We start from the raw sequence: 24,932 nt of genomic DNA, 5'->3' as shown, positions 1-24,932 counted from the left end.
TCAAACAACTCCACAGGAAAAAAATCTAATAATGCAATTTAAAAATGGGCAATCAGCCTGGGTGACATAGTGAAACCCCGTCTCTACAAAAAATTAGCTAGGCATGGTGGTGTGCACTTGTAGTCCCAGCTACTCAGGAAGCTGAGGTGAGAAGATCACTTGAGCCCAGGAGGTAGAGGCTGCAGTGAGCCAAGACTGTGCCCGGGCATCAGAGTGACAGCCTGTCTCACAATCAATCAATCAGTTAATTGATCAATCAATGAAACATAAAAAATGAGCAAAAGATTTGAATAGACATTTCTCAAAAGAAGACATACAAATAGCAAACACGTATATGAAAAAGTGCCCAACATCATCAACCATCAGAGAAATGCAAATCACAACTACAATGAGATATCATGTCACCCTGCTTAAAATGGCTTATATCCAAAAGATAGGCAATAACAAATGCTGGTAAGGATGCAGACAGTAACCCTCTTACACTGTTGGTGGGAAAGTAAATTAGTACAACCACTATGGAGAACAGTTTGGAGGTCCCTAAAAAAACTAAAAATAGAGTGACAATATGACACAGCAATTTCACTTCTGAGTACATACCCCAAAGAAAGAAAATCAGTATATCAAAGAGATATCTGCACTTCCATGTTTGTTGCAGCACTGTTCACAATAGCTAAGATTTTGAAGCAACCTAAGTGTTCATCAACAAATGAATAAAGAAAATGTGGTACATACATATACACAATGAAGTACTATTCAGCCATAAAAAAGAATGAATTCCTGTCATTTGCAACAACATAAACGGAACGGGTGGTCATTATATTAAGTGAAATAAGCCAGCCACAGAAATACAAACATTGCATTTTCTCACATATTTGTGGGATCTAAAAATCAAAATAATTGAACTCATGGAGTTAGAGAACAGAAGGATGATTATCAGAGACTGGGAAAGATAGTGGGGAGTACTGGGGAGGTGGAGACAGTTAATGGGTACAAAAAAATAGAAAGAAAGAATAATAAATAAGACCTAGTATTTGATAGCACAATAGGGTGAATATAGTCAGTAACACTTCAACTGTATATTTTAAAATAACTGTAATAATATAATTGGATTGTTGGTAACATAAAGAATAAATGCTTTAGAGTATGGATACCCCATTTTCCATGATGTGATTATTAGACATTGTATGCCTGTATCAAAATATCTCATGTAACCCATAAATATATATACCTACTATGTACCATTCCATGCCTGTATCAAAATATCTTATATACCCAATAAATATATACACCTACTATGTACCCACAAAAAAATTTAAATTAAAAAAAAAAAAAAAGCTTCAGTAATTTGCCCAGGGTCACACGGTTAGTATGTGACAGGACCACGTGCCAACTTAGGAAGTCCAGCCCCATAGCTAGTGTTCTTAATCACTGTTTCATATGCCTCAAAATGGGCCTTTGCATCAATAAAGTCACCATCTATTTATGGAAACAAGGCAGATACATACAAACTGAAACAGAAAATCAAAAGAAAAGCAATAGCATAATCCAGTTTATATCAACTGCTAAATAAATGTTAGAAAGAAAAACAATGGAATTTCAGAGGAAGGAAGGGCACATGAGTGCAGTCAGGGAAGACACCGGAGGAAACAATCCTGAAGTGGAACTTGAAGGATATGCAAGATGTTGACAGATTTGGTGAAACAGATAGGTCAGTAAAGCTTTAGCAAGATTTCTACACAAAGGCTTTAAGGCAGAAACAGGCAGCCAGTGAAAACAGGACACTGGGTAAGGAAAAGTGACAGGTTACTTGGAAAGGGCAGCAGGGGATCAGACGAAAATTTCAAAAACATTGTTGCATCCCATTTACCCTTCACATAACCCTACAAGATAGGCATCATTATCATCTCCATGTTAGACATGGGAAAACTGAAGCTCAGATGAATGGCAGGTACAAAGTCATCAAACAAGCATGTGGAAGAACAAGGGCTTAAGCCCAGCTTCTCTGATTTCAAAGCTCCTAACTACATGCCAGTAGCATCCCAAGCATCTGAATGAGGAGGGGAATGCTGACAGCCACAGAGCAGACACCGTGAGAGCAAAGGAGGATAAAGGAACAAACGAGAGACAAAAATGGTGCTGTAAGGAGAATCAGTTGTCTAGGGTCATGCCAAAAGTCAAGGGAGGAGAAAGCTTTGGCTAGGGGATGATCAACAGTGTGTGCCACCTGCTGCAGAGAGGAAAGAGAAGGATGAAGTTAAGGCCTAGGGCTTTGGTGATTAGAGACCAGTAGTGACAGAGGGCTCAGGAAAGAAGACAGCTGGTGGAAGTGACTGGGTATGGGCAACAGGAGACTGCAGCAAGAGGCCTCTCGTTTAAGAAGTCTTTAGGTAGAGGCAGGAGAGAAAGGGGACCTCAGCCTTAAGAGAGAAGCGGGTTACAAGGATAAACAAACATCGTCTTCCATGCAAGGTAAAGCGAACATTGGGAGGCTGGGGCTACTTGAGTCTCTGCATGACAGAGCATCCTAGGCCAGGTTACCTGAAGCTCTAGAGCAGGGGTCCCCAACCCCAGGGCCATGGACCAGTATTGGTACACACAGCAGGAGGTGAGCAGTGGGCGAGCAAACGAAGTTTCATCTGTATTTACAGCCATTCCCTATCACTTGCATTACCATCTAAGCTCTGCCTCCTATGAGATCAGCTGTGGCATTAGATTCTCATAGGAGTGCAAACCTTATTCTGAACTGCACATGTGAGGGATCTAGGTTGTGTGCTCGTTATGAGAATCTAATGCCTGATGATCTGTCACTGTCTCCCATCGCCCCCAGATGAGACCATCTAGTTGCAGGAAACAGGCTCAGAGATTCCACTGATTCTACATTATGGTGAGTTGTATAATTATTTCATTATAGATTACAAAGTAACAATGATAGAAATCAAGTGCACAGTAAAAGTAACGTTCTTGAATCATCCCGAAACCATCCCCCTGCTCCCCAGTCCATGGAAAAATTCTCTTCCAGGAAACCTGTCCCTGGTGCCTAAAAGGTTGGGGACTTCTACTCTAGAGCATCCCAAGGGGAATGCTCAGAAGGCAATGGGTTGGAGGAGCAGGAAGGCACTGAACAGACTCCCATCCCTAAGGACTTCTGGGCTGCAAAATCCATGCAAATGTCAGGGGCCAGAGTCACCAGTGCAGATTTGCCATAGGGAGTTTGTCACTGAGGAGGGAGGGGGAGCTGTTTGTGGGAAGTGGCCCTCAGGGAACACAAGCATGAAGATTTGGAGCCTGCAAGTACCAACACTGTTCGCTGGCCTCCTCCACTCCTTTTCTGTCCTTCTTTGGCCCAAGCACTCTTTTCTCAACTTCTGTAGGGCTAGAATCATGTCATCTTCACAAGCCGTTTCTCTGAAATAGCTCAGAGACATGACAGGGACAAGGGACTTCCTTTAACTCCCTTCCCAGCATCAACCTTGTGCAAGCGTTTTGATGTGACAGAGGATCCCACAGGGCCAGAAGACTAAGAAAGAGATCAGGTGTCCCAGCTGAGACCAGTCAGGGGACTACACTGTGGGACAATGGAGTAAGAGTAGCCCTGAGAGCAGAAAGAGAGTGACAGAATGTCTTAGAATGTATAGGAGGATAAGGAGTCTCTGCAGAGGGCTAGAATGACTGACTGCGAAGAATGGAAAAGGGGAGAGAGGCTTGTAATGTGTTACTAACGTTGGTCATTGGCTTTAAAAAGCACATACACACACACACACACACACGGACTTGAAAGTCAGGAAAAAAGAGTTGCCAGAGAGAAGGGAACCCAGTGTACCAGGGAGGGGTATCCTGTGCATTTGCTTCTGGTATTTTTACAAACTGTAGGCTCCTCAAAAGTTGGGATCATCTCTTGTACTCCTTGTCTGCCTAAGTCATAATGGAGACTCTGTATATGGTAGGTTCTTGGTAGCTATCTGCTAATTAGTACACTGGTGACCAAGATGGGATCAATGGAAGAAGATGGGCAGAGCAAAGGGATGATATTGGGAGCCCATGGAAAAGAGTCAGCCTCTTCTGAGAACCTCTTCTGAGAATGCAGGGGAGGATGAAAGGAGGGCAGATGAGGGGCTGGTGCTGGCAATTACTCAGAGAAGTGGTGATCTGCTTCTCTGCCGTGGTGGCCAGGGGCCAAGAGCATAGGGAGAATTGGGAATGTCTTTAGCCTCCTAAGGCCACCATGTCAGGGAATTTACAGAAGAGGAAAAATGACTGCTGAAAAGAAAGGCCCCACGGATGTCATCCAGGACAAGTGGGGCAGGGCAGCTCTGCTGAGGCCAGGGTTTGAGTTTTTGGACTTATATAACCTCAGCAATGATCTGCAGTCCAGAAACAAGAACAGAAAAATAACTGGCCTAGGTATGGTGGATATGAACCCTGGCAGCCTTGTCCCTGCAGATTGAAGTACCTGACCTCGAAATCCAGGTGGGCATGGGCCCAAGGTTGCAGGTGCTGGCTAATGGCACCGCTGATGCGAAGAGACTGAGCAGTGCAGGTGCAGGTAAAGAGCAAGACAGGCTCAGTGGTGATGGGGAGGAGAAGGCTGGATTCTCGAAGGAGCAGCATGGCAGCAGGTAGCAGGCCAGGTGTGGCCCTGCTGCTGATGGGCAACTGGTGTGAGTGGAGACAGCGCCTCAGAGTGTGGGACACAAGTGGGCAGCTGAGTTTGACAGGCTGACCTCCAAAGACAAAGCAGAGGACTCTGCCACTGCATTGAGACAGTATGTTTATCCATCAGTCTGAACCACTGAATTGAAGGGACAGGGCCAGTGCCCAATTATCTCTGCGTTCCCAGACCTAGCATGATGGTCCTGCACACCAGGAAGTGACTGGCATTTGTTGAAAGAATGATCTCATTTGAGCTCCACAACAATCTTCTGATGCACATAGGATTTCCTCCAATTTGCAGATGAGTCTCCAGAGAGAACTGGCTCTCCTCTAATTCCGCTCCTCGATCTGCTGCAAGGAAAAGGTGGTCCTGACAACAGACCATCAAAGTGGTTATTAAATTCTCAAAGACTCTGACTCATGGAGGGTGGAGTTTCCTTTCCCTGGAGAATTTTAAGCTGAGGCTAGAAAAGCACATGCAGGGGATGATTCTGACAAGATCCTGTGGTCAGGAGATGACCTAGGGAGCTATCCAACTCCGTGGGGACAAAGACGCTATTGCCTTAGGGGTTTGTTTTATTTTTCAACAAGAGTTAAAATAATAGAATGAGCTGAACAGTGGGTGTTCCCATTTTATTTCTGCTGTGTGAACTACAATATAGGCACACACTCACACTCACTGGGATGTAAAAGGAATGCCACCACCCCTGCTGCCATTATCAGGTGGGTCAAAGAGCCCCTCCTTAGAAAAGATCGTGGGTGCAGCTGATAATGAGAACATCAGATAATCTTATCAGAGCTGCCTACAGGGGCCTAAAGGTCCTCTGCACAGTCACACACAGTACGATGAACTCAATCTGAGGCTCGGGTGAGTCCTAGGAGAACCTACTTACCATGGAAAATACCCAGCGAGGGAAGGAGCTGCCTTTCAACAGTGGAGGGGGAGGATGGTGGGGCCACAGAGATTAAGGACATTTGAGGAGGAATAGAGCATGAGGCCTTTTCAGTTCTCAGGAAAGAAAGTTCCAACTCACCCATTTCAGGAAAAAAAAATCTTCCGTGCTTGGCATCTAAACTACTCTTTATCCTCTTGGGAATAGAAACAGCTTTAGAAGAATTAGGGGAATGCTCATTTTTCTTTTTTCTTTTTTTGGGTGTGTGTGTGTGTGTTTAGAAAAGAGAAATACAGAGCTTTTCATTTCCTGAAAGGCCTTTTAGCAGAGCATGTCCTTGTCCTCTCCGCCTTCCTCCAGTGAATCACCCTTCCTCTGGGCTCCCAGCACCACTCACACACCTTCCTGGCTGTGGGAAGAAGGACGCATTTCCAGCTCTGGCCTGTACTGTGCACACCCGTAGGTGTTGACAAACTGTGGGAAAACAAAGACAAATGGCTAAAGAGCTCTCTCCCAAGTCAGAAGACGGTGGAACAGAAGATAAAACGTTCGAAAGGGTGGGTGTTCTACTTGCACTTCAGACTTCTCTTTTTCTTGAGAAGTTGAAAAAATAAAAATAAAAGGAGGAATTCTTTAAATTCACCAACTCCAAACTGGCAATAAATGCAGGCAAGAAAGCCCTGTGTGAAGGCCAATGGGTGGCCTGGGGGCAAAGAAACTCTCCCGGGGACTCCTCTGGCTGCTCATCACACAGAGCCTGGAGTTTCAAGCTCCTCCAGGGAGCCTAAGAAAATGTGCTGACTCCGGCCAGGGCGCAGTGGCTCATGCCTGTAATCCCAGCACTTCGGAAGGCCAAGACGGGCGGATCACGAGGTCAGGAGATCGAGATCATCCTGGCTAACACGTTCTCTACTAAACCCCGTCTCTACTAAAAATACAAAAAAATTAGCCGGGCGGGGTGGGGCGTGCCTATAATCCCAGCTACTCGGGTGGCTGAGGCAGGAGAATCGCTTGAACCCAGGAGGCAGAGGTTGCAGTGAGCCGAGATCGCGCCACTGCACTCCAGCCTGGGTGACAGAGCAAGACTCCGTCTCAAACAAACAAACAAAAAAAGTGTGCGGACTCCTTTAAGACCTTTCCAGACTGCAGTACCTTCTCAGGTTACATCAGCCCCGGTCTTCTTTGGTTTCCTTCCATGTTACTCACAGAAGCCTGTTTTCCACTCTGCTTTCTTTTCCAGAGCAATTATTCTTAGCATTGACTGTGTGGTACAGAATTCAGAGGAGTCCCTTACATTGAGAAGGCTCCATTTCTAATTTTTTCCACCTTCTGAGTTCAGACAAGATCAAAGGTTCTTAGGCCTGGCTGCACATCAGAATCACCTGGGAGCTTTACAAATATCCTCAGGCCTCACCCAGACCTTTTTTTTTTTTTTTTTTTTTGAGACTGAGTCTCGCTCTCTCGCCCAGGCTGGAGTGCAGTGGCGTGATCTCTGCTCACTGCAAGCTCCGCCTCCTGGGTTCACGCCATTCTCCTGCCTCAGCCTCCCGAGTAGCTGGGACTACTACAACCCAGACCTCTTAAACCAGTAAAAAAAAAAAAAGTTCCCCTCCACCCAATCCCAGCATCAGGGTGTTTTTAAATTTCCCCAGGTGATTCTAATATGATTGTAATAGGAACCATGGGGCTAGATCTCCATCAGGTTCTCACTGATCACTCTCTGAAGGAATTAAGCCCCTGCCTTGACAGCCACTGCAGGAAATTAGTGATGTCTCCTTAAATCAATAGTTCTCAAAATTCAACTGAATTGAGGAGACACCACTAATTTCCTGCAGTGGCTGTCAAAAATGCAGACTCGTGTTCTTCACCACAGAGATACACTCAGTAGGTCTGGGATGGGGCCTCCACATGCATTTTTGCCACCATCCCAGGTGATGCTGATGGGGGAAGGGGGGTGTCTATGAACCTCACGCTGAAAAACAAATGTTTAAATCATTTTGGGGAGTGCTCTGTCTAAGCTTAATTTCTTCGCATGATACTGAGAGAGAAATTATCCACAAATCGCAAGAGGTGTGATAATGCCAAGGTAGAGAGCAGAATACTGTGGGTCATTTGGATCCTCCACCTATTAGATCAGCTAATATTCTGATCATGTAATATGTGTAAGCATGGACTTCCTTCCTCAGTTCTAGGTGGAGTGAGAAGTCTACTTTTGCTATGCATATTCCTTTGAACATTTCACTACTCTAACACCTTCAATAACATCCTATGACTTCCTGATTAAATGACAAACTGGCATATTCATAGGCCTCCCTGCCAAATTTCTCCAACCTCTTCTCTCAAACCTGTCTTTATATTCAACCAAAATAGGTCAATCCCCCCACTCATCCATGTCAGTTACATGGCTGTAACGTAAATGTGCCCCACTTCCCTCTACAACTGCCCCTGTCACTATCAGCTGGGGATGCCTTCACCATTCCTCTATGCTACCTAAATCCTATCTGGGTGCCAAGGTTCTGCTCTGACCTCACAGCTCCTGTGCTGGGTGTCCATCCTTTGTCTTAAAGATCCATCTCCCCTCTTCTCTGCCCTACTCTGCATCTGGGGAGGCTGACTGATTTAGATGGGAGCTGACTTTTATGGGATGCTGACTTGTAGGAATCACATCAGCTGAGCCCTGTTGCCTTCTGGCTTCTGACTGGAGCCATCAATGGGAAGGAGGGAAGAGAGAGGGACCAGATCATATGTTCCCTTGCTTCCCTGCCTGGTTGTTGTGGCTCTGGCTCTGGCTGAATTTCTCTATAGACACAGCTCTTACCAGGCTCCTACCCTTACCCCACAGGCCTAGGATGGTCACAGCTTCCTGCTGTTGCTAGTCCCTAGGTGCATCCCCGTAACTGGCTGGCTCTCTTAATTCTTCTGCCTTCTGCATCCATGGATTCCACAACTGTGGATCAAAAATATTCAGGGAAAAACTTTAATAATACAACAATAAAAATAATGCAAATTAAAAAGGAATGAGATCTTGTCCTTTGCAGGAACATGGATGAAGCTAGGAGCCATTATCTTCAGCAAACTAATGCCGGAACAGAAAACCAAACACCGCATGTTCTCACTTATAAGTGGGAGCTGAACAATGAGAACACATGGACATATGGAGGGGAACAATACTCACTGGGGAAGGGTGGGCCGGGGGGAGAACATTAAGGAAACAAGCTAATGCATGTGAGACTTAATACCTAGGTGATGGGTTGTTAGGCACAGCAAACCACATGGCACACATTTACCTATGTAACAAACACACATCCTGCACATGTACCCCACAACTTAAAAAATAGAATAATTCAAAAAAATAAAACAAGACAGTGTTACAACTATATACATAGCATTTATATTGTACTAGGTATTATAAGTAATCTACAGATGATTTCAAGTATACAGGTAGAGGTACCTAAGTTATGGCAAATACTATGCCATTTTACATAGGGACTTGAGCATGAAGGATTTTGGCATCCACAGGGAGTCCTGGAACCAATCCCTCATGGATACCAAGAAACAACTGTAGTTTCCTTATTAAACCCTGTTGGTTAGACTATTTTGAGAGTGCCATCTGTTTCCAGCCAGGCCCCTGACTGATACGGCCCCAGTGAAATCTTTTCCAAGGCCCAACTCACCCAGTCCTGGGAGTTATATTCACAACCAAGTATTTCTGACACTGTCTGTAAAAGAGTAGCATTTCTTACACATGACTCTCTCCCAGCCACCTCCATGCCAGTCACAACCAGGGGCCACCCAATCTGGCCAGCAACCAACCATATGGCTCTCTTGGGTTTTCAGTGTAAGAAACTTAGTGACTGACAACAGCCAGTGAAGGGTGTGAAGGCTCCTAGATGCACTTTGGGGTTGGCAGCCAGGCTGAGCCATGGGAAAGCCAAACTGTTTAAAAGAGAGAAGATAGAGACAGGATAGGAAAAACACCCTGAAGACTCTGTGGGACCCTTTGGTTTCTAGAAGGTTCCCAAGTCTGGTTCCTTTGAGCTCAGTGTGTATCTCTTTTCCCATGCCTGTGAATCTACCTGTGATATCATTCAACAGCCCTGCCCTTCACTTGAGTAAGCTTGGATAAGTTTTATGATTCATGCATCAGTGAATTTGAAATATCAGAAATACTATCCTCATGAGAACCCAGTAAGGCCTTTGAGGGAATAGGGATTATGAATCTTGCAAGCAATGGAACCTTCTAAACTCCAGGATTAAAACTGCGGAACAAATGAAGATGAAGAGATAAGTTGTCTTTCTTTCTTTCTTTCTTTCTTTTTTTTTTTTTTAAGACAAGGTCTCACTCCAGTTGCCCAGGCTGGAGTGCAGTGGGTGCGACCTCAGCTCACTGCAGCCTCGACCTCCCAGGATCAGGCGATCCTCCCACTCAGCCTCCCGAGGAGCTGGGATTACAGGCGTGTGCCACCACGCCCAGCTAATGTTTTCTATTTTTAGTAGAGACGGGGTTTCCCCATATCCAGGCTGGTCTGAAACTCCTAGATTCAAGCAATCCACCAGGCTTGGTCTTTCAAAGTGCTGGGATTACATGTGTGAGGCACTGCACCCAGCTGGGACAAGTTGTCTTGATCCAGTAAGTCTGGGAGCAGATCAGAGGGGGCATCCCAGGGGACAAAGAGAAGAAATTTCTACCAAATTATTCTAAAGAGAAGAGGGGTAACAATAACAGAGGATAGCACAGAGCCACTGAATCCAGACTAAAAGCTGTGGGCAGTCACGAGCAAGCTGGTGACAGAGCAGGTGTGAAATGAAGGGCACTGCAGCAATAACACCCCACAGACACAGGAGCATCACACTCATCCTAGCTGTCCACAAGTCAGACACAGTCTGGGAAGCAAAGGTTACTTATTCATTCAACATGCTTAACATATATGCGCCGAGTGTTTAGGCACAATGCAAACTGCTTTTTGCACACACTGTCTCCCTGAATCTTAACTCCTCTGTAGGAGAGGGACAATTTATTAGTCCCATGCCACAGATGGGGAACTGGGCTCTATGAGATTTGGTAGCATTTCCAAGGTCACACAGCTGGTAAATGGCAGAGGTGGGACTCCTACTACAAAACCCATTTTCTTAACCCTCTGCATGTTTAATCCTTGCCCCTTAGCGGCTAACAATCTAGTGAGCGAGAGTTAAGTAAACCAGTTCTTGGTCATGATCTGCCTTTCCGATTAAGTAATAAGACACCCAAAGGCAGGGACTGTGTCTTGTTCCAGGATGACATCTTGGATTCCTATTTCTTGATTTAGTCCTAAGATCTCAATAAACGGTTTTGATGCTGATGAAAATGACAACACTGATGAAATCAGTAGCAGCTGGATGTCTGAGGACTAATCCTTTGCAACACTATGAGTCTAGAGCTGCTGAGCAGGAATGAATAACTACATAAAAAGATAACCAAGCAAACAAATAAACAAGGTGAGTTTGTTTCCGTTACTGAAGCTTCTTGTAATTCCATGCCTACTTCTTAAACCCCAATTCACCAGTAGAGAAGGGAACAAAGTCATGATAAACTCTTGTCTTTGATTGGTTGTGACCACATTTATTGTAGAAATGTAGACTCACTGAGAGGAAACACACACACACACACACACACACCCACTCTCCCTAGTTCCTTAGCTTCCTCTTTAACTGTGGGAGGAATTGAAAAATAGAATGGTACCCAATATTGACAGCAGTGAAAGCAACAGCAGTAACAAGCCCGGCCAATAAGCTACCTGGGCATGGAATTGGAGTCTGAGAGACACCACTGTCAACTCAATTATGAGTCACTCTCATCTGAAAACTGGGAAAGTCCACAGCCTGTCTCTATACAAGATTATAACCATAATAAACAGCCTTTCTCCAAAGCCAACTGGCAAAATTCACCCTTCATTTTAAAGATCTTAAAGATCATTAGAGAAGGGGACTTAACAGCCCTTAACTCTTTTCTGTAACATAATAACTCTCATTTTTGTATCCAACCTAAATCCTCCTCAAGTTATTTAAGCTTAGCACTTCTTTCTTTCTTTGTTTTTGTTTTTGAGACAGAGTCTTGCTCTGTCAGCCAGGCTGGAGTGCAGTGGTGCGATCTCAGCTCACTGCAACCTCCGTCTCCCAGGCTCAAGCGATTCTCCTGCCTCAGCCTCCCGAGTAGCTGGTATTACAGGCATGTGCCACCAGGCCCAGCTAATTTTTGCATTTTTAGTAGAGACAGGGTTTCACCATGTTGGCCAGGCTGGTCACGAATTCGTGACCTCAGGTGATCCACCCGCCTCAGCCTCCCAAAGTGCTGGGATTACAGGCATGAGTCACCATGACTGACCACTTTTTTTTTTTTTTAAGCAGGAAAGAGCCATCTGCTTCACGATGATATGTAATAAATATAATTTGAGGTTAATAAAATTTGCCCTCAGGCAAAATAATTTCCCTTTTTTTCTCCTGGGTTTTCTCCTGGGCTTTATGAAGGTAGCTCTTCTTCAAGGCCCTCTAAATGTGAGGCCAAATGGCAGTAGGCTTTAGTAACAGAACACCAGATTAGAAATGTGGAGATCTGTCAGCTCTGCTGCTTACTGGCCTTGTGACTTTGGGCAGACCAGTGACTCCCTGGGCCTCTGCCTCCTCTTCTTTAAGAGGAAAAGGATAATGCCCTTCTGTGCAGGAACAGGGAAGGAGAAGGAAGGCTGGATTTTTTCAAGCCACCTGTGAGTTATATATTCTTGAAAGAAATATGCAATGTAGCTGGACAATCGAAAATGTCTGTGGAAGAAAAAAAATTAAACAAAAATTAAAAAGGAAAATATGATGAGGTAGACTTTATATTTGAAGTCCTGAGGTCTTCTATTTCTAAGTTAAAATGCTTAATAAAATAAATTGTTTACATTTATGTGCAAACTCACCTACTAAAGGGGTCCCTGCACTCTTCTCCATTGGTATGGTGGTTGTTTGAGGGGCTTGTTAGATGTGGCCTCATAGAGTTCAAAGAAATGCTGAACCTTAGGAACTAGAATAAAAGTTATGAAATAGTCTGTGTGTCTCTAGGTGTTATGGAAATTTCTAGAATGTTACATAAATACACACAAATTGTAAAGACTGAGTATCTTTCAGAAGTGGGAGCTTTTCTTTATACAGTTCTGAAATGCTAAAAAACATTTTCACCATGAGCATATATTACTTTTATAATCTTAAAAAACTAAGTATTGTAAATAACAACCACTACCACCGAGACAATAAAAACGTTAGTTGAAAACTGTCTGTACATCTAGATCTAGGCTGCTGTGCCATAATAAGAACAGGATTGCACAGCTTGCACATTTTACTGCCACTGCTCAATCCATATTTGCCAAGTGCTTACTGTTCAACAACATTTTTTTGATCACAAACTAAGTGCTGGAATTACGCTAGACCAGGGTTTGGCAAACTTTAGCTCATGAGCCAAATCCAGCCCACCACCTGTTTTCATAAATTAAGTTTTCTTGGAACATAGCCATACTCATTCATTTATGTATTATCTGTGGCTGTTCTGTGCTAAAATAGCATAGTTGAATAGTAGCAACAGAGACAATATGGCCCACAAAGCCCGAAATATTTACTATTTAGCCATTCACAGAACAAGTTTGCTGTCTTTGTGTTAGACAACCAGGATTCAATGGTGAGCACCAATAGTCCTAGTCCCTGCCTTCAGGGAACTTAGAGTCTAATTGGGTGCCACTCAATTAGTCATACGAATGAATGTATAATTGCAACTTATTAGCAAAGAAAGGTGTCCTTGGTGCTACTAGAGAGTATCATGGGCGGTTGACCTACTTGGGAATATCATGGAAGGCAAAAAAAAAAAAAAAAAGGTAGGCTGGGCATGGTGGCTCACACCTGTAACCCAGCACTTTGGAAGGCTGATACAGGAGGATCACTTGAACTCAGAAATTTGAGACCAGCCTGGGCAACATGGCAAAACCCCATCTCTACAAAAAGAAAAAAAAAATACATAAAATTAGCCAGATGTGGTGGCGCATGCCTGTGGTCTACTCGGGATGCTGAGGTGGGAGGATCGCTTGAGCCCAGGAGGCAGAGACTGCAGTGAGCTGAGATCGCACCACTGCACCCAAGCCTGGGCAATAGGGCAAGACCCTGTCTCAAAAAATAATAATAATAAAAACCAGAAAGAAGCCAAAGTGGCCAGAGTTAAAGACCTGCAAGTTGAGTGAAACCAGATAAGGCTGGAAAGGGAAGGGGCACAGACTATGCAGGCTAAGGAGCTGTGTAGAGCACGATAAGGAGCTGTGTCCTTATCTGAAGAGCACTAGAGAGTCCTGAAGGGTTTCCAAAGAGGCCTTCAGAGTAGAGAAAGGCTAGAGGAGAACCAGGTGGAATGGGTTAACCAGTCAGGAAGCTGTCTTGCAGAGACTTAGGTAGATGATGGGAACTTGGGTCCCAGAGTTCAGATAAGTCTGTGCAGGACTCACATAGGAGGGAAGTCTGTCCACTAAAGAGCAGAAAGTAAGGTCATCAACCACCCCAAACACCTCATGTCTATGAAGGAGATGTATCTGGTTCTATAATGGATACTATGGCTCTAGATATAATGCAGATATCCAAGAATGAGAATAAAAGTTTTTTATGGTTCACAAGCTTGGCTTTCCTTTCCCCGTGTTTCTGCGTGTCCTGAGACCATAGTGGATGCCCAATCTTTCAGAAACATCAACAGTAGCCATTTCATTATGGGGTTCCTATTTAACCATGCATCCTGGTCAATTTAATCAACAAAGTTGACTTGGATCAATTCCTTCCCTTAGTTATAAACACTAAGATAACAGCAAGCAGATTTCCTGAAACCAATGCTGCCATCTCCCAAACATGGAGAGAAGGCACATTTACCAAGCTGTGATAAAGTTGATATAGGGACAAATGCAAGAACTTGCCAAGGTGAAGGATTTTAGCTTACTAAACAGTCATAAAGGAAAAAGGAATTTTGGCACATTCAAGGAGGTACATGTTCTGAGTTAGAGCAAAGTCCCTCCTCTTGTCCCAAAGTAGGGCTTATTGCATTACTGGGTTAAGTTTAAGTGCTCTGCTGGTCTTCCTTCCTGGGAGCCAAGCTGGCTGCAGAGAAGGAGCTCCTGAACAGACTAGGGCTGGATGATGGATGTGTGGGTCTGCCACCTCTGCTCAAGCGGTGGAGCTCTGGAGGGTGTAGTTGGCCCGGGCACCCTCCTTCCCACCCCTAGGGACAGCTGGCATTGAGACAGGAGATGGGCTCTCCTCAGGCTCATGCACCACATCCAATCCAACAGCCTGTCTGGCAGCAATGGCTCCATACTCCCAGAGATGCAAGACCCTATCCCCTACCCTCTTATATCTACTACTCACTGAGATGCAGGGGACAAAATCTGTTGCCCAACAGAGTTAACACGGTTTTTGGGTGATTCATTTTTCCCAGCTCTAACCTGGTGCCTTATGGAAAATGTTTGCTTGCATAAGGATCATAGGAAGAGCTCAAGATGGATCAGTATAAAACAAGACTGTACAAGGGGGCAGAGCACCCTCAGCCCAATGCAGTACTTGCAATAACCCCACCCTTCCTATAGCCACAAAGGTACACCTGAAAGTGGTGAGCCTCTGATATTCATGGGCGTGTGACTGCCAGAGCTAGAAACACACCCTCTATAAAATCCTGGTAAGTGAACATGTGAACTTTTAAAAGATAAACTTCATTCAAGAGCATTCAATAGGAGCTCACCCAACACAGCAACAGGTTTGTAACAGAAGCAGTTCATGTGTGCTCTGGTATCAGAGAGCTCAGGTTCAAACCCCAGCCCCACCTCTTCTTAGCTGTGTAAATATGCAATAGTAGTTTAACCTCTCCGGGCCTGTTTTCTCCTCTAAGAAGGAGAATAATAGTACCTATTTCTGATGGTGCTGAGGATTACATGAAATTACATGTGAAAAAAAAAAACACTAGAAAAGTGCCTCCTGCTACATGATAAGCATCCAATGAGCTCTAGACTGTACTTACTTGAAGGTCAATTGAATACCTGAAGGTATCTGGCACTCAGAGTGTCCAAAACTGAGTACCTTTTCCTCCTACAGCTGTATCAAAGTATAACTGATATACAAAGAATTGTACATATTTAATGTGATGAATTAAATGTGCAATAAATATGTAATAACTCATCACATAATTAATGTGCTGGGTTTGGACGTATGCAAATACCTATGATACAGTCACAACAACCAAGGAGAGAGACATGTCCAACACCTCCCATACTTTCCTTGGGTCCTTTTGCTTGTTTGTTTTGTGTGTGTATTAAGAAAACTTAATATGAAATCTACTCTCTTAACAAATTTTGAAGTGCACAATACAATATCGTCGACTATAGGCATTACATTGTACAGCAGATCTCTAGAACTGATTTATCCCATATAACTGAAACTTTATACCCATTAAACAACAGCTCCTCATCTTCCCCACCCCTCAGTCCCTGGTAGCCACTACAGGTTGAGCATCTCAGATCTGAAAATCCAAAATCCAGTATGTTCCAAAATCCAAAGCTTTTTGAGTACTGACATGACACTCAAAGGAAATGCTCATTAAAGCATTTCAGATTTCAGATTTCCAGATTTGGGAGGTTCAGCCACTAATTCCAAAATCCAAAAAAAATCCTCAAACTGAAACACTTCTGGTCCCAAGCATTTCAGATTAGGGATACTCAACCGGTATTATATTCTTGCTCTTATGAACAAAAGCGAGTTCTTGATATGGCCCCCAAACAGCCCCTCCTTTTGTATCCTTGTCTTATTCATGGCAACTCCATTCTTCTGATCATTCAGGCCCAACCCTTGGAGTCATCTCTTCCCTTTCTCTTACTCCAAAGACTATGAGCTCTTTCTTCACAATATATCCAGAATATACAGTGCTATCATCTTGATCCAAGATACTACTGTCTCTTGTCAGATCACTGAAACCTCCTACCTGGTTTCTTTGCTTCTGCCCTTAACACCACACGTCTATTCTCAATGCAGCAGCCAAAATGGTCCTATTTAAATGTAAGCCAGATCACATCGAAGCTCTCTGCTCAGAACCCTGCACAATTGCTTCCCACTTCACATACAGTAAAACCCCAATATTTTACAAATAACTCAGAAGAATCTAAATGATCTGCCCTCTCCTTCCCCACTTCTCTGACCTCATCTCCTGCTACTCTCTTCATTTACTCTTCTCTAGCCAAACCAGCCTCTTAGTTCTTCCTCAACACACTCATGCCTCTGGGCCTTTGCAATTACCATTCCCTTTACCCAGAACGTTTTCTCCCTAGATGCCTGCATAATTGGCTTTCTTACTTCTTTCATGTCTGTACCCAAAAGTCATCTCCTCATTGATCTCTTCCCCGGATGGAAACCTTGTTTTAAACTTCACCTTTTCCTTGATATCTCATAGCCTCCTTCCTTGCTTTTTCTCCTTAACACTTACCACTGTCTAATATGCCTTTTTTTTTTTTTTTTTGAGACAGGGTCTTACTCTGTCCCCCAGACTGGAGTGCAGTGGCATGATCTCAGCTCACCACAGCCTCTACCTCCCAGGCCCAAATGATGCTCCCACCTTAGCCTCCATGAGTAGTTGGGACTACAGGTGCATGCCAGCACACCTGGCTAATTTTTGTAGAGATGGGGTTTTGCCATGTTGCCCAGGCTGGTCTCGAACTCTTAGGCTCAAATGATCAGACCGCCTTGGCCTCCCAAAGTACTGGGATTATAGGCGTGAGCCACCGCGCTTGGCGCTTTGTCTTTTATTTATGTATAATCTATATTCTCTATGAGATATAAACCCTATGAGAGTAGGTATTTTTGTCTGTTTGGTTCACTGCTCTCTTTCCAGGGCTTAGGATAGTGCCTGACACATAGCAGATGCTCAATAAAGATTTGTTGACTAAAATGAATTGACAGAGGGCTCAGGGCTTTCTTAAAGCATTAGGTGTCCCTGCCAACTGGAAGTCAGTAAAAACTAAAGACCAGTCAGCCCTTAAAGTGTAAGTCAACTGAAACATGTAATTACATTTATATTTTCAAATAATATTTCAGCCATCTGTTTATTCTACAAAGTAAAATGTACCCATATTTTCAGCTTTGTTTAAAAATATAAAATACCCTCTGTTTGACCTTTCGATTGAGCCACACTTCTGTTCAGCACTAGGTCAATGAAGCATGACTGGAATACTAAATGGTGCTTCTATTCTTGGTTCAGCTATGAGTCAGTTTCTTTTTTATTTCTCCTTCCTTTCAGTGGCCAAATAGATATATCGACAGGCAATGAATTATTGCTATGATAGATGTCAAGTTTCATGAAAGTGAAAGGGTAAGTCACCACTCAGAAGATATAACATGCATCTTGAAGGAAGAAATTTGAAAAAAAAAAAAAAAAAAAAAAAAAAAAAAAAAGCTTTCTTGACTAACAGTAATTCTAGAAGACAGACCAGATAACTGAAAACAAATGCTACTGGCAAATAAGAGGATTTACTTTCTAAAATTTTCACTTTCAGAGCTGAGAGTTTAAAAGGAAGAGAAATTTCATGCCCAAAGGATAAAATCTCAATTCCCCAAGGAAAGCTCCATTCAATCACCATGAATCACAAGTAACGGAGCTAAAAGAAATCTGAAGCTGGCATTTACAGAATGGTATGTTAGTAGTGAAACCATAAACCATCCAAAGAACTGGATTAAAAATAACAAGTCTAGTCAGCCAGTTTGGATTCCGGAGAGAAAAAACTAACATTTTAGTTAGAAAACAGTGTGATAGAGAAGAAAGAGTTAAGAGCTTTGGATTTGGGCAGTCATAAACTCCTGTCCAGGTTTTGCCATCTAGAGGCTGTGTGACCTTGGATAAGTTACTTAACCACTCTGAACCTCAGTTTCCTAAACTATAAAACATAGGTCATAATACCTAGAGTTGTTATAGAGATGAGATGAGTTAGACTGTGAAGACCTTTGACATGGTAAGGGATCAATAAATGATAGTTCCTTGCCTAGATTGTCCAGATATAAGTCTAAACTGAAAGAATAGCGTAGGGAATTGTCACCACTGGACTGCTTTAGGACAAATGTCCCTGAAATATTCTGCCAACATAGGTAAATAACCTTAACTTGATCCTGAGAATGGCCTGCAAAACAAAAGGAAACACTAAATCCAAAGATGAAGAAAAAGCCAGAAGGGAAAAATTCAACAAAGGATAGCATGTGTGGCCCCTGTTTTGCTGTATGCATCACAGTAAGGAAGAAATTGTGAGTGACTGCTTTTGGAACCATCCCCTGGGTCAGGCACTTCCCAGTCTTATCCAGTCTCAGCACAATAGACGGGAATGCCATTGCTCACTGTTTTCTGACAACACACTTCTTGGTTTCCCAGGACAGAGAGGGTGGAGATGTCTTTGGTAACTGTTTGGTTTGTTTTTGCTTTTAATCATTCAAATCCACCCTCCATCCATTCATTCAATCTTCCACACATTTCATCTGTCATCATGCATTTATGAAGCATCTACTATATGAATGTGGGACACATACCAAGCATTTGAGAAGATACATGGATAGATATTTTACATTTTAGGAGAGATTTGTAGAATTGTAGGTGTCATCTATCTAATCCAACATTCCATTTGTGTGTGTGTGTGTGTGTGTGTGCGTGCGCACGCACGTGCCTAGCATCTACTGAAGTAATACCTTATATACATATTAACATTTACTAAAAGTTTACCATATTCCAGGTACCATGCCACATGCTCTCATGTGTTATCTCGTTTATTTGTCACAACCTCTCTATAAACACTGTTACGACCTTTAATGAACAGATCCAAAAAATGGGGCTGGAAGAATTTAAGGTCACATAGCTTGTAAATGGAAGAGCAGGGATCTGGACTTAATCAAGTTTCTAACTTGAGACAACCATTTGCATTTACTAAGATCTGAAATAAGACCTCAATGTGCCCTCCAGGAAAATGTTTCTGCAGTTAACCAGAATATCCCCTTCATTCCGGAGTAACTGACACTTGAGCAAGCTTTATGCAGCCAAATAAGTGCTCCCACTTGTCCTATGACTGTCAGGAAATAGAAGTGGAGTAGAAATTAGAATTCTCACATAAAACATGAAAATTAAAGTCCTAAGACCATTAACGCAGTGGATCCATTGTGAGATCAAAGAATCTCCATGGCGTATCAGAAGAGTAATCAGTAATGAGTTCAAAAATAAGCTGTGTGACCCTAAACACCTCAGTTAACCTCTCTGAGCCAGTTTCCTCCTTTCTACAAAGAAGATAATATCTACCTCACAGTATTTTTGTAAGATTGAACAAATATACACTATTATTACTGAATATATAAATTATATATTATATAATTAATATGTATAATATATAATATATATTATATAATATGTATAATATATAATATATATTATATAATATGTATAATATATAATATATATTATATAATATGTATAATATATATTATATAATATGTATAATATATAATATATATTATATAATTAATATGTATAATATATTATATAATTAATATGTATAATATATATTATATAATTAATATGTATAATATATATTATATAATTAATATGTATAATATATAATATATATCATATAATTAATATGTATAATATATAATATATATTATATAATTAATATGTATAATATATAATATATAATATAATTAATATGTATAATATATAATATATATTATATAATTTATATATTCAGTTCCTTCCATGTTTATAAAATGATGGAGCTTTATATGTTGGCTTCTGGCATAAATCAGCAATGCACTTTAGAAAGGCATCATTGGTATCTTATCTAAAAATTCTTGCATTAAGTGGAAAGGAGTCGACAAACTAAAAGGTTTGAGGCTTCCTGCACTAAACCAGAATCCAGTTCTCAGTTTCTGGAGTCTTGACTAGAACTCCTCCAAACTATTTCCTGTAGGCAGAGCAGAGATCAAAATCATTTGGGATGGTTTCAAAGGCCAAAGCTAAGACTGAGGGAGTGGCTTCACAGCAGGGTTCCAGCTCTGCATAGGGAGCATGTTTGTAACAGCTGCTGCTGGCCAGCCATGGGGCAAGCTTCTGAAACAGGAAGCGCCCCACCGAGAAAACTGAAGCAGAACATCTCACCTGCTCCTGCCTGATTGATCCTCCCAACATCAAATTATTTTATTCAACACTTCTCGCGTGCTTTCTAGAAGCTGGGCACTAGGAAAAGAATGAGTAAGATGCAGTCATCATTCCTCAAGGGCTCAAGTTGGGGAGACAGATACGTAAGCAGATGATTACAAAACAATATGGCAAGTATGAAAATAGAAAAATTATAAGAGCACTGAAGCGGTGGACCTAACTCAGGAGGTGGATACAGTTCAGGTGGGGAATTCTTTCTGGAGGAGGTGACACCTCAGCAGAGTCTTAAAGGACGGAGTAAGGGTAGGAAGTGAAGGATAAGATGGGGTCTGTGTAGAAAGAGAATTTGGGCAAAGGGAATCAGCATGAGCTAAGAAACAGACATCACAAACCGTCTGGTTTATGAGAGGAACTCCAGGCAGCTGGATAATGCTAGAACATAAAATATGAGGGTGGGGCATGGTGAGAAACTAGATTGGAGCTGGAGACAGGAGCTAGGCTATGGAGGGCCCGTAAACTGCATTCTGCAGTGTGAACTTTGTCCTGTAGGGGTTGGGCAGGCAACACTTTACAGATTTTAAGCACAAGAGTGACTAAGTTTCTCTGATCTTTGACGTAGGAGATTCTTTTCAAAGGGAAACTGCAGTGTGGCTCAAAAGTTGCTGAACTGGGCTTTGGGAACTCTGTCACTGCTGCCCTGCCTGACTCATCACTGGAGACAAGCACTGAGTTCCTTTGGTCTCCTGCCTCTTCCTCTCCTGTGTGCGGGGCCTCTTGGTAACACTGACCTCATAAAAAGGTGATGTGGGCACAAGGAGACTCAGCATTATAAAATGCTTCGAAGCAGCCAAGGGTACACATTGAGCCCTGAGCATCTTTCTGCAGTGGGGATCTTGGCTGGGAGGCAGGGCCTCAGGGAGCAGGCAGCAGTGGGGGCAGGTTTGCTGCAGTGCACTCCAGGCCCAGCTGCACCTCACACCTCCTCCTCCCTCCCTCTCTCCCAATACTCTCTGGATCCTGGCTGACTTGACTTGAGGTTGAGGGGGTGGGTGTGGGAGGCCATCCACCTTGCAGGGAAAAGCATCCTGCAGTGCTCAGCCACAGTAAGCATTCTGACCTCTCAGCACAGCAGGCACTCAGGCCCCTTGTACTCTTCAGAACCGCTGTACATCTTACCTCTCAAGCTGCCATTTGTAACTATTTCCACCCTCCCTTCCCATCTTCTTTAATCTCCACAGTCCCCTTCCTCATTATCCCACCCAGGGTCTCCATGTTACCTGGTTCCCTTTACTTCTTTCTGTCAAACTATACTCCTTTATGACTCACTCCTTCCCTAGCTGCATAAATGGCTCTGCCTCCCTAAGCCTTCCTTGGTGGCTCCTCCCCACCTGATCCCTCCCTTCCATGATTCCTTTTTATTCTGAGCAATTGAGTACATTAATCTATTTGTATTAGTTTACCTGTTCCAACTTCTTCATGCACAAATCCCTGAATCTGCCATGCCTTTCTCACTCATGATGTTTGTTCCCTCTGCTTGAAATGTCCTCCTCCTTGTCTCCCTTCTAAACTCTGCCTTACCTTTCCATGCACAGCACAGATGTCATCCTGACCCTAAGGCTTGCTTCCATCACCTCAAAGACAGATTAAATCTAATAGGACTTTGCTCACCTTTATTAAATTATGGTTTTTTTGCTTACATCATAGCAACAGCTAGTACTTAGTACTCATGTGTCACACATCTGAGAACTTTATATATGGTAACTCATTAAATCTTCACACCACCCTATGCTATAATTTAACCTGCCCAAGTTTCTAGCTAGTCAGTGGAGCAACTAGGATTTGAACCCACATAGCATGGCTCTAATCAAATACTACACCACCTCTCCACCCAGCAAACTCCACCTGCAGATCAGGTAGCCTTTGTTCTAGAACTGCACTCAGATCTCTTGGTATCCCAAATGTCTGGCACACAGCAGGAGATCACTAAATGTGTTCTGAATTTAACTGAAATTTGTTTAGCATGCATTCTTATGATTTCCTCAGATGTATGTTCTGTCTCCCCAAGCTGTCCATGAGATCAAGGCGAAAGGACTAGGTCATTTGTTTTCTTCGCAGGCACACAATCACAATGCAAGATGAGAGATGGGGAACACCCTGTGAGCTCTAGGGGTGCAGCTGGTGGAAAACTAATTTTGGATTTAAATGTGTCTTGTGTGTGCAACTGACAACGTCTTTTTCACATGCCTGATCTCAACAAGTGTTATCAACAGTTGAGGTAGGTGGAAGGATGTGAGGAAGATAAGAAAACTAGGTGCAGATTGTTTGAGACCTGGCCAAGACCTCAGAGCTAGAAATATCTGAATGAGATTACAGCCCACAGGCTCTGAATAAAGCACCTGAAAGCCAGCCTCCTGTCCACTGGTGTGGTCCTGGGCAGCTGTGGCCGTCAGGAAAGGGAGAGCATTGGGTCAGCTCCTCCCCCAGCAGCCTGGGCAGGGGTGGGAGGCTGGTGAGAGGGCAAAGGGGAGTCTGGCAGGGTGTTCTAGAGAGGAGGCCAACTGAGCAGAGGTATTAAGAGCAGGCCAGCAGGTTCGGAAGATTCTGAGGGCTTCTCAAGTGTTTAGTCACCTTTACCAGATGGGACAGAACACCATGAGAGGTGACATGATTTCCTAGTGGTATGATAATATAGATATGAAGAGTCAGAAAAACTGGCTTATCTTTCCATCAGTTGGAGGTAGTCATTGTTTCCCTATCATTTTTAACTATCCCATTGCATTTGTAAAAATCTGTATCTTTATTTCATTGTTCTAATTCAACACAACCGCAGATCCAATTTACTCAATGCCGTGTGTACAGGAAGGATTTTCAGGCTAGGATGAGCTCTGCAGAAGAGAAGCTTTACTTAGTAGAAAAGGCAGTGAATTTCTAGACAAAGACCTGCCCCATCTGACTAACTGGGTGGTCTTCCCTAAGTCTCTTCAACCCCGTAGGTTAACCTCCTCTTCTGTAAAATGGGGATGACAATGCCCACCTACCCACCTCCAAATGAGTGCTATGGCAATAACTTGCACGAAGGCCTGTGAGCGACCAGCCTAGGCTTTCTGCGGATCTGAACGGTCTCCAGGGTCTCTGTATCAAGCTCTTCACCATTCAGGAATGAAACATTGCGGATGTCTGCTCAGAAATGTAGGGAAAACCTCCTCCCACAGGGGACCTCCCGCCCCGGCAGCTCATGAAGTGAAGGCTCGCAGATCGCCAGGCTCTTATCGTAGCCTCGACAGGGGGCGAGGCAGGCTAAACTCCGGGGACGCAACAGGGTGGATCTGGAACCCGGGTTTCTTGGCCCAAGGCACCGAAAGCGTAGGGATTGCTGTTCCCGGCCCACCCCTCGCGGTAGCTGCAACGGGGGGCAAGTCCAGCGGCAGGTCCCCGGCGCGCGCAGCCCGGCTCGGCAACCACTTCGCTTACCTGCGGCTCCACCAGCCATCGCTGCTCGGCGCCGCCGGGCGCAGGGCGCGGGGCGCGGAACGCGGAGTACACGGGGATACGGTCCCGAGTGCTGTAGAGGGTGGCAAAGCGCTCAGCGCCCTCCGCGCGCTGACAGATCTTCACGTGGGAATCGGCCGCCAGCCCCGCAGGCGGGGTCCCGGCGTAGAAGAACTTGTCACATTCGCCAAAGCCGGCTTCCTCCTCGCCCACGAGCCGGCCTTCCAGCAGCCCAGCCAGGGCGAGGAGGCTGCCCAGCGCGAGCCAGCGCGCGGTGCCCATGGCGGCCTCTGCGAGCGCGGCGGGGCCGAGCGGCTGGGCTGCCGCGGCGCGAGCTTGCGGGCTGGGCGGGGAGAACGCGACGCTGCCGAGCATGGTAGGGAAGGGAAGTCGCAACCTAGGCGCGGCGCTCTGCGGAGCCGGGCGGGGCCGCCCGGGCGGCGGGGGCGGGTCCGCGTTCGAAGGTCGCGCCTCTCTCCCTGAAGATGGCCGCAGAGGCCCAGGGCCGGGCTCCGAGATGCTGACAACGTCCCTTGAGCTGCGCCCGGTACTGGAGACGCGGGTCACCTCCCGCCGCGCCGCCTGGTCTCAGCAGTCCGCGGGGACGCGCGCTGCCAAGAGTGGAGAATCCGAGTGGGGCGGGCCTAGTCCCGGGGCTGGGAAGAGATAGTCGCATGGACTGGGCGCCAAGAAGCCTGCTG

At 44.3% G+C, this 24,932-nt stretch overlaps 1 protein-coding gene across 1 annotated transcript in view; it reads right to left on the bottom strand.

The window, feature by feature from the left end:
- Positions 1-24,932, bottom strand: part of ENDOD1 (endonuclease domain containing 1) — a 43,233-nt gene extending 18,301 nt beyond the window's left edge. Inside the window, exon 1 of the mRNA XM_055283333.2 lies at positions 24,214-24,932. Within this exon, the coding sequence (XP_055139308.1) occupies positions 24,214-24,606 (393 nt within the window). The 5' untranslated portion in view covers positions 24,607-24,932. The remainder of the gene's footprint in view (positions 1-24,213) is intronic.

The sequence above is a fragment of the Symphalangus syndactylus genome, chromosome 6 (assembly GCF_028878055.3).
Source record: "Symphalangus syndactylus isolate Jambi chromosome 6, NHGRI_mSymSyn1-v2.1_pri, whole genome shotgun sequence".
NCBI lineage: Eukaryota > Metazoa > Chordata > Mammalia > Primates > Hylobatidae > Symphalangus > Symphalangus syndactylus.
The sequence above is the reverse complement of the archived record's forward strand: the minus strand, read 5'-3'. Positions and strand labels throughout refer to the sequence as shown.